General features: G+C 48.1%; 1 protein-coding gene across 5 annotated transcripts in view; it reads right to left on the reverse strand.

The window, feature by feature from the left end:
- PACS1 (phosphofurin acidic cluster sorting protein 1) overlaps window positions 1-12,907 on the reverse strand; it is a 2,791,059-nt gene that overhangs the window by 1,693,779 nt on the left and 1,084,373 nt on the right. For all 5 annotated transcript variants that reach the window (XM_069644890.1, XM_069644889.1, XM_069644887.1 and 2 more), the window contains 2 exons: window positions 5,145-5,305; window positions 4,304-4,397 (listed from right to left, as the gene is read on the reverse strand). In XM_069644890.1, the coding sequence (XP_069500991.1) occupies window positions 4,304-4,397; window positions 5,145-5,305 (255 nt within the window). The remainder of the gene's footprint in view (window positions 1-4,303; window positions 4,398-5,144; window positions 5,306-12,907) is intronic.

The raw sequence follows: 12,907 nt of genomic DNA on the forward strand, positions 1-12,907 counted from the left end.
GTTCTCAAGATATTCCAAAGCGCTGCGCTCAACTCTCAACGCTTTTCCTCTCGCACCCAAAGCCGCACTGCGTTGCCCAGAGGAAGTGTCTTTTTTTTTAAAAACAGTTTATTAGCATTTTTGAACATAACAGTAATCACAACCCACAAAGATCCCCCAAGTCACGCTCCCCCTCCCTCTCACTTCCAGGTTATTCCCTCCAGGTCTCCCCACCGTTTCCATTATTGGCAGTCGGCCCTTCCTCGTATTGTGTAGTGTCACTGGGAGCCGGGCTACTCCGCAGCTGCCCGCTTGGTCCTTTCCCTCCCCATTTCCCTCTTTCACCCCCCCACCCTTCCGTATCCGATTGACCACCCTCATGGCAGCCGTCGATCATTGGCTTTCGACCCATCATTCAGTAATTGGGTCCAGTGTATCGTTAACCCCCCAGTCCCCTCCATCTCAGCTTCTGCCTTCTGCAAGGTTTCCAATTTCACCATCCCCCATCTACGTACATCCGCCCGCCACGCATTTATTCCTGGGCCTTGTGTAGGCTTCCATGCTATAACTAGCCGCCACTTGGCAAGTATTAACAAAACCGGCCCATCCTATTCTGTGTTTTATGAAGTAAGCTGACTCGTATGTCTCACTATGAAGGCACCATGAAGACATTTATGAAGGCACGGGCCGGGGGACTGTTGACGCAGCACCCAAGGCCTGGGTTGCAGCAGCCTGGAACTCTGGCCCGGGCCGCCTTAGAGCTTCCCCCGCCACATTAGAGCTTCTCCCTCCGGGGAGGGACGGGGACCCCGCCAGGGCTCCCCGGCACCGCCGCCGGGCTTGGGGACGGTTAACCCACTCGCAAGGCAGGCACTCAAGGCCAGGGGCCAGCCCCTCCAGCCGCCCTGGGCTTCAGTTCAGCGTGGCCCCTTTAGAGCTTTTCCCCGTGGGGAGCGATGGGGACCCCTGCAGAACGTCGGGGGGAAGGGGCAGCAGCCCCGGCCACCCTGGAGCTCTGGCCGGGCCCCCTTAGAGCTTCTCCCTGCACATTAGAGCCTTGCCCTCCGGGACTAACCCACAAACGCTGTGGAACTCTGGTCCGGACACTACGAGCACCCCTTGACACACACACCCAGTTTTGGGCTTGACTGCACACGGGAGGCACTGGGCCGAGGACCGGGAACAACCCACGAACGCCATGGAACTCAAGGCCGGACGCTATGAGCGGCTATAGCCCCATGGAGGTAAAGGGGCCCCTCTAAGGGTGCCACCTCGACATACGCACCCCGTTTACGGCTTGACCAAGGACCGGGAGCAGCCCACGAACGAGATGGAACCGAGGCCGGTAACAGCGCAACGGCCGCCCCGGAGGCCGCAGGGTGGCACTTCCACGCCGACTATTAAGCCCCCACGCATGCCCCAACCCCACCGTCCAGGGGCACAGGCTTAAGGTTCCACCCCTACATCTGGGGTGGGGGCTTAAGCCGCAGCCTCTCTTCCCTGCCCTGTCCGGGGGGCTTAAGGCGCCAACATCATGCGTGCACGGGCCCGGCAGACACTTCCACGCGACTATTAAGGCCCCACGCGGTGGTGGGCTTAAGGAACCCAACCGGAGGGGATAAGTGCAGGAGCCAGCCATGCCGGCTGCAACTCGGGCCATCTGGTCCTACTCACCGCGACGTGGGGCCCAGCTGGCCATGCCTGCCCCGACCCCACCGTCCGGGGGCACATGGCTTAAGGAAGGTTCCAAGCTCGTCCTTTTTGGCACTTCATTTTGATTGCTAATGCACTCTGCCCCTAGGAAGGAGTACGAGATTACCCCCCCATCCATTTTGGGTGGGGGGGACCAACAGAAAACTTTGGAATGGTCCCCCAATGCATGGGGCAGTACGTTTGCAACAGTACTATCAGGAGAACTAACTGAAAAGTATGTCACACAATGCATAACTGATGTTTATAAATCATCTTTACATTAATTATATTTTAAATACAAGTACTTCAAACGACAGCAGGACCTCTATATATATACTCCCAAATCTCAAAATGTTCCTATGTATTGTACAGTCCAACCAACTGTACGGAGTTAAACATTTTAAATGACCTTAAACGTAAACTGGCAAGATCCATAGCCTAAACCACACCCACAAAGGTAATATTGTGCTGGAATGCCTGATCCATTGCTCAAGAGTATTGGGTATTTTGGACAATGGCACAAACAGCAATGATGCCAACAGTATGTACCACTTGATTTGTTATAAAAGGTGCCTGCATTGTGCAGCTACGAGAAGTGCTGTTGCTTCCCAGACATGAATGTTCATTGTCTCCGTTATCCATTACTCTACCCTGAGGATGCACAGAGAGATTCCAAGAAACTTCTTAAACTGTCTTGATTATACTGAGGTGTTTATGCCCAGGCAGAGTTTACAAACTTCACTTAAGATTTTGCCATATTTTAATAACATTCCAGCCCAAGGGTTTGGATGTACATCGGCTGCAGCAGGTAACTTGCATTATATCCATTTGGCCGCCTTCTAACACCAGAGCTGTAACCATGAGAAAGGGGCCGAGTTCTTTTTATTCAGCATTTTGATAAGATGTGCCTGTACCACTTGCATATATTTCCTATGTAAACTTCACCATTGCACAAGACCGGATCTAGGCATTTAGTTATGTTGCATTAATATTACAGACCCGTCTAGGTGCTTCTCAGAGTGACAGCAGGCAGTTGGTGAGAGAAACCAGATAGAAGCATTGAAACCAAAATTCCTTGTTCCATCCTTCTCTCACTTGTGTGCAGTTGACAGACAGCTTATGTTCTGATCGCTTCCTCTAAAAGATTTTCTGACCTGACCAAAAGTAGACAATTGGCCGTAACAAGTTCCTCTAGTGCACTCAACTGTAGAACACACTGCCTTCTCAAAATCTTGGGCATCAGAGATGTGAAAACATTATTTCAACTAACATAACAGAAGATGACAGGCTTAAATTAATAGAAAAGAAGCAATAACATTCTAATCCCTGAAACCGTAAAAACGTCCTTATAATGTTATGGAGCCACAATGGGGATCAACACGGGAGCGAAGGGGCATAGTTTGGACAAGGCAGACAGTTTGTTGACGGTGCGGAATCTGGTGAAGGGGCAGAGTCTGGCAGAGGTGGAGTAAAGTTGGGGGGAGGCGCATGCACTTATTTGGGCATAGGGCAGCAGAAAGCCTAAATACGCCACTGCGTATAGCCTGTAGTGCTCTGGCTCAGACTAAGCCATAAATGTTGAATTTCTATCAGAAAACATCTTCAAATATGAAGAGAAAAACAGGAGCTGTTTGACAAGGGTTCCTTCTCCAACGGGTGAAAAAAGAATCAAAGTTAAACTGTAGGCTTTAGAAAAAGGGCTGGCAGTGGTGGGTGCATCACAATGCCCTGACTATGCATGAGATATTAAAGGAGCAGTAGCCTGCTTTTGCAGGCTATGAGATTTTAAGAAAGATGGAGGAAATGGTTGCATGGGTTTCTAGCCTGACAGCTGCTAATATTCAAAAGTATGTCAATCTATAAAAAGCCCACCTTTCCCCCAGGAGTAAAAGCCCGAGATTAAGGAGGTAGTGCTGTTAGACCACTTGTACCTAAAGAGGAATAAGTGTGGCAATCGTCTGTCCACTGTAACATTTCTAAGCTTTTTAACCATCAGACATGGAGTTCAGAAAAATAAAGCAAGACTGAAGGATTTGCAGTTTCTAGAAACAGCATAAGGTAACAAAAAAGGAACCCAAGTAGTGTGAAAATCCAATCTATTGCTTGAAAAAAATGAATACTTGTAGAAAACCAACTAAAATGAATATATATATATATATATATATATATATCTTGATAGGAAACGGTCACTTCAAAAGCAAAGACAATAGAATTTAAGTAAGAGATACTAGATGGAAAAATGGAAAAATTGGCATATCTTTGAAGTGCTACTGTACCTGCCCAGGGTTAAAAAGGGCTGTGAAAGTAACAGAATTGAACCCAAACCTCGAACGCTCCAGAAAGGAGTTATTTTATTTATTATGATAAGCTATTTTTTGCTTATGGGGTGTAACTTATGCTGCTGTCAGGGCATCTACACGCTCAGAGTGTAATACTGGTATCATGTTCTGGCTTTACAATCCCACCCAACTACATAGAATGGTGCCCAAAAACAATCTCAAAAGAAGGAAGGTCTAAAACAAAAAAGGAGTTGCCTCAATTCTATGTGTAGTATTTCATGATCACTCCGGCAAAGGAAAAATAGACATCCCTTTCTCTTCACAAATACCTCAATCAATGGTACATGACTTACTGGGCTGGTGACATCTTTTCCTTGGCTCCCTTTGCTGTTTAAGCTGCCTATTTCCGTCTGTGAGCTTGACTGAGACATGCCTTCGAAAAATGGCCTGCAATGAAAAAAATTAATATATTACAAACGTCGGTTTTCATAAACACATCCGTATGTTCCTGTATATATCATGGTGGATTCGCCTCCACTTTTGTGGTTCCAGTTCTTGAAGCCTGTCAATTACAGGACAGTTACATTGGGAAGGAAATGGGCAGTGCAATAGTTTTGACCCACATAGAACTTCCAAACATACTATACCAACTAACCAAAACAACCACAATTACCTCAGAAGATGTGCTTGCTAGCATCCTCACTAGGCCTGTGGCCTAATGTCAAGTAATATGAAAACCGGTTCCTGTCCAGTTGACTGCCCCATTAATAACAAAGCTGCTCCTGATAGCCTCCCGCCTTACCCCAATAGTCATACCCTCCTGTTTCCAAACGGTGTATGGTACCCGCTCTGTTCATAGCAGTTCTGGAACGCCTTCAGGGTAGTCCTGCTTCCAACATTTTGTTAATAAAATGAAATGGCATACCCTTAACTGGTGACATTCTGTCCCCCATGAATAGAAGAGGCTGTTTTCTGTCACTGAGAAAGCTAAGCACATATGGCCTCTCTGTAAGTGGATAGGCCCCAATCTATAATAACTTACAATTAAGCGGTGTGTAGCCATCTTTTGGTCGGCATCCCCGAGGCAGCCAATTGTCAGTTTTTCTCACTGTGAAGTCAATTACTCTCCTGCAAACTAGAACTTCCACAAATGTACCCACGTTTCGAAGTTGCTGCTATAGCCAATACACTTACTTTAATTTGGGTTTAGGTGTGCTCAGAATGCTTTCATTTTCCTCCATCTCTGGGCCACTGTCACTGGGGTTGTACATCTCCAGACTATCATACAGCTCATCCAAGTCCTCCTCCACCTCGCGGATCTGCTCTCTGGAGACATGTTCAAGCCCAAAGCCGACCTAAGGGTACAGGAAAGGTTATCACTACAAGATTATCATTTCTTCAGCTGTGGTCATGTTAGCTCTGCCGTTTCTATTTCTATTTTTACATTCTCACTCATTACATAAAGTAGAGCTGGAAACCAAATATTATGGAGACACATGCAGCTTGCACTGGGTGAGATTCATTTTGTAAGGCATTCTCACTTGTGCATGGCAATAGCACACACTAATCACTGCTGTGCAAAATTATTTGTTGGCCTTTTTCTCCCTTGAAACCACTTCAAACTACCTTTGATACATATCAACCCCCAGACTAGAAGCCAAGGTACACATATACAAAATTAATCAAGTGTTCAAATCTATCTGTATTAATGCCCAAGAAAGAAAAACCTTCCTTAATGGCCAAGTGCAGGTCTAAAACACCTAGATCAGGGCTGCACCTTTCAGAATATAATTTGAATGAAAAGAAACTGTGGGTATAGACCATGAAGTGAACTCTCCTTTTCTTTAAAGATAAAGCATAGTAAGGTATAGCAGGGGAGACCTGCATCAAGCTTAAGTGTTCAATGAAGCTTAACCAACATGCCACAAAAGTAGGATAAATATCTCTGGTAAAACAAAGCCAAAAAAGGAAATGATGTCTACCTTTAGTGTGGTATTCCTGAAGCTCTGCTGCCTATGTACGTTATCGCCATCTTGAATGATACACCTCCACCATGGCAACGGAAGTAATAGTTTACTAGTAATAGTTTACTAACATATTCTGCATGTTAAATTTGAAATCTGGTGAACTCCCAGCAGCACTAACACCAAGTCCATGAACCATTAAATGGCAATCAGATTTCTAGTGCAGAAGCTGTTCTGCACTAAACATCCAACTACCCCTAATGCAACACCCTACATAAAAGGTGAAGAGCTGGAACATATTATAGGAGAGAGTAATGTCATTATCATTTACTCTATTGAAAGTATAGTGATATACAGATAATGTACCAGTGCCACCTCCAGAACTGAAAAAACGACTTTTAACAGAAGGATTCAGGCTGACTGCAATTATAGTGCTTTGATCATCCTAATACCTGATCCAGTAAACCCGGATTCGCCAGCACAGAAAGTTGGAATATTTTGTACAGCCCCAAACAAGTGACTAAATTGAGGTACAAATTCCACACACCATTTTCTGTATATGTAAAGTACTAGGCCTGCCGATTCTTTAGAATGATATTTGTTCCACATTTGACCAAGCACACCAGCAAAAGCAATTTGGAAACCTGGTTAAATATGCAAAGCTAAAATACAAGAACAGAAACCAGAGTAGGCTGGTGGGTTGGCGGGAGTATGATTTAAGAGAGAGAGTGACTACAGAGAGAACACATCTAAGTTGCATAATGTGTCTGTAAATATAGAAGCCAGTGAGACACATATGGTTGTTTGAATATTACCTGACGTCAGACAGACTCCTACATGAATTTAACTAATATTTACATATAAAGATGCCATTATGCAAAGTGTTTCAAAATGGTTCCTGTTCCCCAAGGCCAGCTGGGCTGGTTTCTCCCCACCTGACCCTGCTCCACCCCTAACACACATCATATGGGAATGCTCGAATTACGAGTTTATATAAAAATACCAAAGGTGAAAAACTATTGAAGAGTTAAGTTATTTTCCTCCAACAATGGATTTTCTACAGATTCACATGCTTGTTTGAAGAAAGTAGCAAATGATAAATACCTGTAGGGAAGAACATTTAACATCAAACAGCGGAGGCATGAAACATCAGAATGACAAAATGTTGGTGGGGAGGAGACAAGGTGGGAGCAGAAGGGAGAGGTAAGAGTGATTGTGAGTAGAACCAGGTAAATCTTACAGAGTATCTCTAACGCACAATTCCTAATTTTCCCATTAGAACCCAAACATCTTGTGAGAGTAGGAAAAGTTAGGAAGTCCCCGAGGGAGTTCGAAAACCTCCTTTCAGGGAAATCACCATCAGATTAAGGTAGCTGTTAACAATCAGTAGATCTAAACAGAGGCTACGGTGCATGGGTTAGGGAGGTGGTTCGGGGGAAGGTGAGAGAGAGGAGCGCCATAAACCGCACACCTTTTCTTTTAAACCCCTTAAACTGTCTTCTTGAGACACAGTGTTTTCTGTGCCATTTTTGACACCTGGTGACAGAAATGGGATCTACAAATGGGATCTGCTAGGACCACCAGAGGCCGAGCTATGCCAAGGGAACACAGAAGATCCTTCAGAAACTGGAGACTTTTGGATACCACCTGTACAGACCAATGGGGCCGAGAGTTCTGGGACATCTGTGTATAACTGGGCCTAAGCCGGGGCCTGAAGAATAGATCACGACAGAAAGACAGATCTAACCAGTGCGTACAGAACAATCCGTTTCAGAAAGAATCCATCCTGACAGAGGAACTCAGCAAACGCTTAGTGAAACAAATCCGGGAAGCCTGAGGACAAGACAAGCCAATGAAGAAGATCCCAAGCTACAGGTATTGAAGAACCTGAGCATTCCTGGAACAGCCCCTTCCTCCACTAGAGAGAACCCACTAGCTTGGACAAGGAGGAAGTACCAGTACTCTCTACAATGTTGGAGATGAAATTCAGCTCCCTGAGATCCTGAAGCAGACACGATGAAAGTTATTAAGGGCCCTGGTGGATGGCCAGTTGAACAGCCGCCAACCTCAGGAGACACTATGCGCCTCATCACAAGTCTGGCGGTTTACGGGTGGAATTACTGCCGGGCACTAAGAACGTAAAAGCTGGGTCATGTGGCCGAATTAGCGCAGCAACACAACCTGGCGTGAGCGCACCCCCAACTCCGGCGGAAATAGCGCTACCGCCGGCTAACCCAGTGCTAATAGCGCCAGCGGAAATTGCATCAACGACAGAACGGGAAGCATCTCAGTGGCCATTTTGAAAAACACAATCCATTAAATATCTCCACTTCCTGCAGCCATCCGGTCCTGGAAAGCAGCAAATATGTCCCATTCGAGAACAAGAGGCAAACGGGCTGAACACAGTCTGCGAAAAAAAACTAAATTTAGCGAGTGCGAGCTGGTGATCAATATGGAAGCTGCCAAATGAAGACCAGTGGGCAGCGCCGGACCGCCATCTGGAACACTATCTCCCAGAAGTTGACGGAAGTCACCAGTGTACCCTGTGATGGAAAGTACTGCTGTAAGCGGTGGAACTACCTGAGGGTCAGGGTGCAGGGACTGTGGTCCAAACACCACCAGGAGTCCCTGGCGACAGAAGGAGGCACTGTTGAGCCACTGGTCTTCACCGCCTTGGAGGAGAAATGTAGCATAGTGCTGGACCTCGAGGGGATAGAAGAGTCTGCAGTGCTGAGGCGGGTGCCAGCAGCTAAGAGGCGAGTGAACCACCTCCCACCCCCAAACAAATGAATGCACCAATGACAGCCCAGCCTATGATGACCCAGTGGACAGGGACACAAGTCAGCAGACCCAGAAGCTGGACCCGCAAACAGGACTAAGTTACGGGCTGGCACATCAGCGACCCTCCACAGCAGCCATGGGGCAGGGCACCAACGGCACCCCTGAGCGTCACAGCAGCAGCAAGGGCAGTCAAGTGAACCAAACAAATACCATGCGAACCACACCCCTACTGGCGCAGCATATGTCAGCAGCATTGAGGTGTGTGAGCGACCACAACACCATGCAGCAGTCACACCAGCAGGTTGCAGGCCCAGTAGGCCTGCCCCATGACGGCATGGCAGACAATCCACAGGGAAGTTCACGTCCCACACACTGACATGTGCCCAGCCTGCCAATCACTGTGCACCACAGTACAGCCCTGCTGGCTGCACAGAAGTGTCCCAAAGAGCCATTGCAGTGCCATGGAACAAGCCACCCCACTAAGTGAGGTGACACCCGTGGAGGCGTTGTGGGGGCATGAAGGATCACATTCATGCATGTCAGATATAAGCTGCCCCAGCATGGCCACCCTGCCCTACCCAAACACAGGCCAATGACCAACAGGCCATGGGTCACACACCCATTGCTACAAGCACCCCCATGACGCTGGGCCCACATGCATCCTCCCATGGCCAACCATGCCCATTTGCCCATATGTGTGGGGTCACACTGTGTACCATAGAAATTGTGTCTTTCATGCCAACACACGTGGGGGGAACCATACCTGATGGCATTTCATATGTCCCCTACAGGCACTCATGAATTGCTAGAGGGGAGGAGGAGGAGGAGGATGATGATGATGATGCAGGCCCATCAGGGAGCAGCGCATCCAGGCCCACAAGGTCTGCCACTATCCTCACATGGCATATCCCACTATTAGGTGTTAGACCTTCCTACTTCGTGGGAATATATATGCATAATAAACCAAATGAAGATCTCCAAACAATTAAAAAATATGTACCCTAATTTCGGACGCTCTGGAACAACCATGAAACAAATATAGGTTGATACCAACGAATCAGACTGATGTTACATCCAAAATCATTTATCAATTTTATTTAATACTACTTCAAATCACAAGTGTAGCCACCTGTTTTATCACAGCAAATTAATTTGTTAAAAACAATATTCAAACATGAAAATACAAATACTGCTAGATACAAAAATAATACACAATATAATACATACATAGAAAAATCAAGTCTCCATGACCTGACTGTACATAGGGATGGTTATTTCCACCCAATTCACCCACAATGATAATCTTTGTCCGACTTATACAAGTTTCTGTCCTATATGGCTAAAAGTTGCCAGACATTCCTCAGGGGCAGGAAATGTGTATCTTATAGGTGGCAGGGGGTCAATTCCACTGTTCTCTCCATTGTACTTTCCAGAGGGACCCTGAAAGTTGTCTGTTTCTTTGTACCATCAGACGATAATGCAACCCTAAGTGTTGCTGATGCTGTTATCACTATTCTCTGTTTACCATCAACCATATACCCTTCTTCAATGATGGTAGATGGAAGGTACGTGTTTTGGTAGATTTTAGATATGAATTGTTATGGTCCTCCTGTAGAGCCTTGCGCTGATGGTTCCCAAACACCTAGAGACCAGGATTTAGGAGAGAGTCTTCCACAATGAGTAACCTTCAGTTGGTGAGGCTTTCTGTGCCCTCCATTTCTATGCAGCTGGTGATCTACTGTCACTCGCTCACGGCCGTCACAAAAAACCACAAGATCTGCCACCACCTCCCAGCAAAGGACAACACAGGCCACACCAAGGTGGATGTCCTGGCGCGCAATGGAGCAGCAGAGCAGGTCCAAGGCAACGTCCACGCCACCAGCAGTAGTGCTGGGCACATTGCACCCACACCCGTTGGTACGGACACGGAGGCCACACTAGGCAACTCCTGCCAAAGGTCCTCGATCCACAGAGAGCCTTCCAAGCCGCCAGCGCACATGGACACCAGAGTCAGATGTAGACACTCCATCATGTGGCACCCCAGCATTCAGCCCTGAGCAAGTGCATATCCCCTCTTCCCCACAGCGCAGTCCAACATGAAGCATGCTGTTGCGGAGGCTGGAGGAAATGGAGCACTAACAGCGATAGATGGAGCAGATTAGCCACACTCGCTCTGCACACCTGCAGGCAATTCCGGACAGTATCCATGGGGCTACCCGCAGGATTGTGCATGCCAAGTCACGGAACAGGGCTAAGACGACAGCCAACATGTCCGCCCTGACATTGTACACACAACGGGTCAGGGAAATGACAGAAGGCGTCTCTGCCCTAGGAGAAGCCACCCGGCAGAGCACAGATGTACAACTGCAGCAGAACCTGGGGACAGGCTCCGTCCCGTCCACCTCCACCACACCCACAGGGTCACAGCAGGGCACACTGCAGAGACAGTCACTGGGCTTTCTGTGCCCAAAATCACCAGGGGGCTGGCAGGGGGGTGGGAGGGAAGAGGCCACGGTTGTGAAGGACTCTGGGGCACCGATTGCCATGAGTGGCCATGCTGGGGAGTTGGTGGTGGGAGTGGGGGTTGTGTGATGGGGAGAGGGGATTGTGTGATGGGGAGTTTTTGATGGGAGGGGGGATTGTGTGATTGGCCGGGAGTGGGAATTGTGTGATGGGGGGATAGTTGGGGCACTTTATTCCATAATAAATGTTAAAATTCACCAATGCGAGGACATTCCTGATTCTGTCATTGTTGTGTGTATTGATTGGGGTGGTGTCACAAAGCGGTGCATGGTTTGTGCGATGTGGAAGTTTCAAAAGAAAATATCTATCAGACCCTGCCGTGCCATTCATTCACCTCTGCCACAGGCGCTGCAGCCTCATCCTCTGGGGGTGGCATGTCCAGGTTAGGGGGTAGCGCAACATTCATCTTCAGCCAGATATTGTCCTTCATTGCGCACATACGGACAATTTTGTCAACTTTCTCTGGGGCGTATATCAGGGCTCCACCGGTACGGTCGAGGCAGCAGAAACCCTGCCTTCAGGAGGCCGACGGTATGCTCGATGCACACACGGGTCCAGGTGTGTGCATGGTTGTAGGCATTCTCTTGCAGTGTTTGTGGGTCCCGCACAGGGGTCATTAGCCAGGGCAGCTGTGGGTATCCAGAGACACCTGCATGGGGGAGGCACAGGTATTAGTCTTGGTGTAAGGTGTGGGGGTGGACTTCCACAATATCAGGTAAATGGACTGCTTGTGCATGCAGATGGGTCTTCATTTCCCGAGATGTGTCTATTCTATGTCTGTGCATAGAGTGTCGCTCGTGCAATCCATTGGTTGTGTTTCGCATGCACCGTTGCCTCGCAGCATATGTTAGGTAAGGTGTTTGTCGGTGACATGTGCAGCGAACATGGCAGCTGGCAGGGGCCTGTGTATTCACACTGTGCATGAGGCATGCTGGGTTACCCATGGACTCTTCCTGGGCACCTGGTGGCAACAGGTGGGAATTGGTGGCTGGCCGCAAATGGGTGCAAGGCCGTGGCAGTGGCAGGCATGTTCTGTGAGGCAATTTGGCTTTTTGTCAGCATTGCTTTGGTAGGTGCATGTTGCATTGTGTTACCTGTAGTCATGTTGGTGTGTTTGCTTGATACTAAATGTGTACTACTGCTTCTCCATGCAGGTAAGTCCTACATGTGCATGCTCCATGGTCTCTACTGTGACGTTGGTGCGGGAGGTAGTCATGTGCAGATTTCGCATTAGCTTGTCATGCCATCATTTGTTTGGTCCTTCGCACCCCCCGCACCTCCCAATTGGGCATGTGCTTCGCAGCGCATGTGTGCTGGCTTTTCTACTCACCCACTATCCAGGTCCGCTGTCTTCTGTGACTCTTCATGTATCCTGGCAGTGTGCGGTTCCGTAGGACATTGGCATCGTGGGTGGGACCAGGGTAGTGGGCACAGCAGTGGGTGATGATGAGGTGGGGTCGCAGGTCATCTGCACATTCAGGGGGTGGTAGTGCTTGTGGTTTCAGTACACTGCTTTGTGGGCCTGGGAGGCCACCAGCGCAACATGGGTACAGTTCAGGGCAGCAATCACATTTGGCAGAGGACTGTGCCTTCATGGCACTGACATGGGCTGGGGTGGTAGGCAGTGATATGTGGCGTTCTACTTTCCACAGTAGGCCTTCAAGCACCTGGGCCAGCACTGCACAGAAT

This window comes from Ambystoma mexicanum, chromosome 2p, assembly GCF_040938575.1.
Source record: "Ambystoma mexicanum isolate Mex_15411 chromosome 2p, UKY_AmexF1_1, whole genome shotgun sequence".
NCBI classification, from domain to species: Eukaryota; Metazoa; Chordata; class Amphibia; order Caudata; family Ambystomatidae; genus Ambystoma; species Ambystoma mexicanum.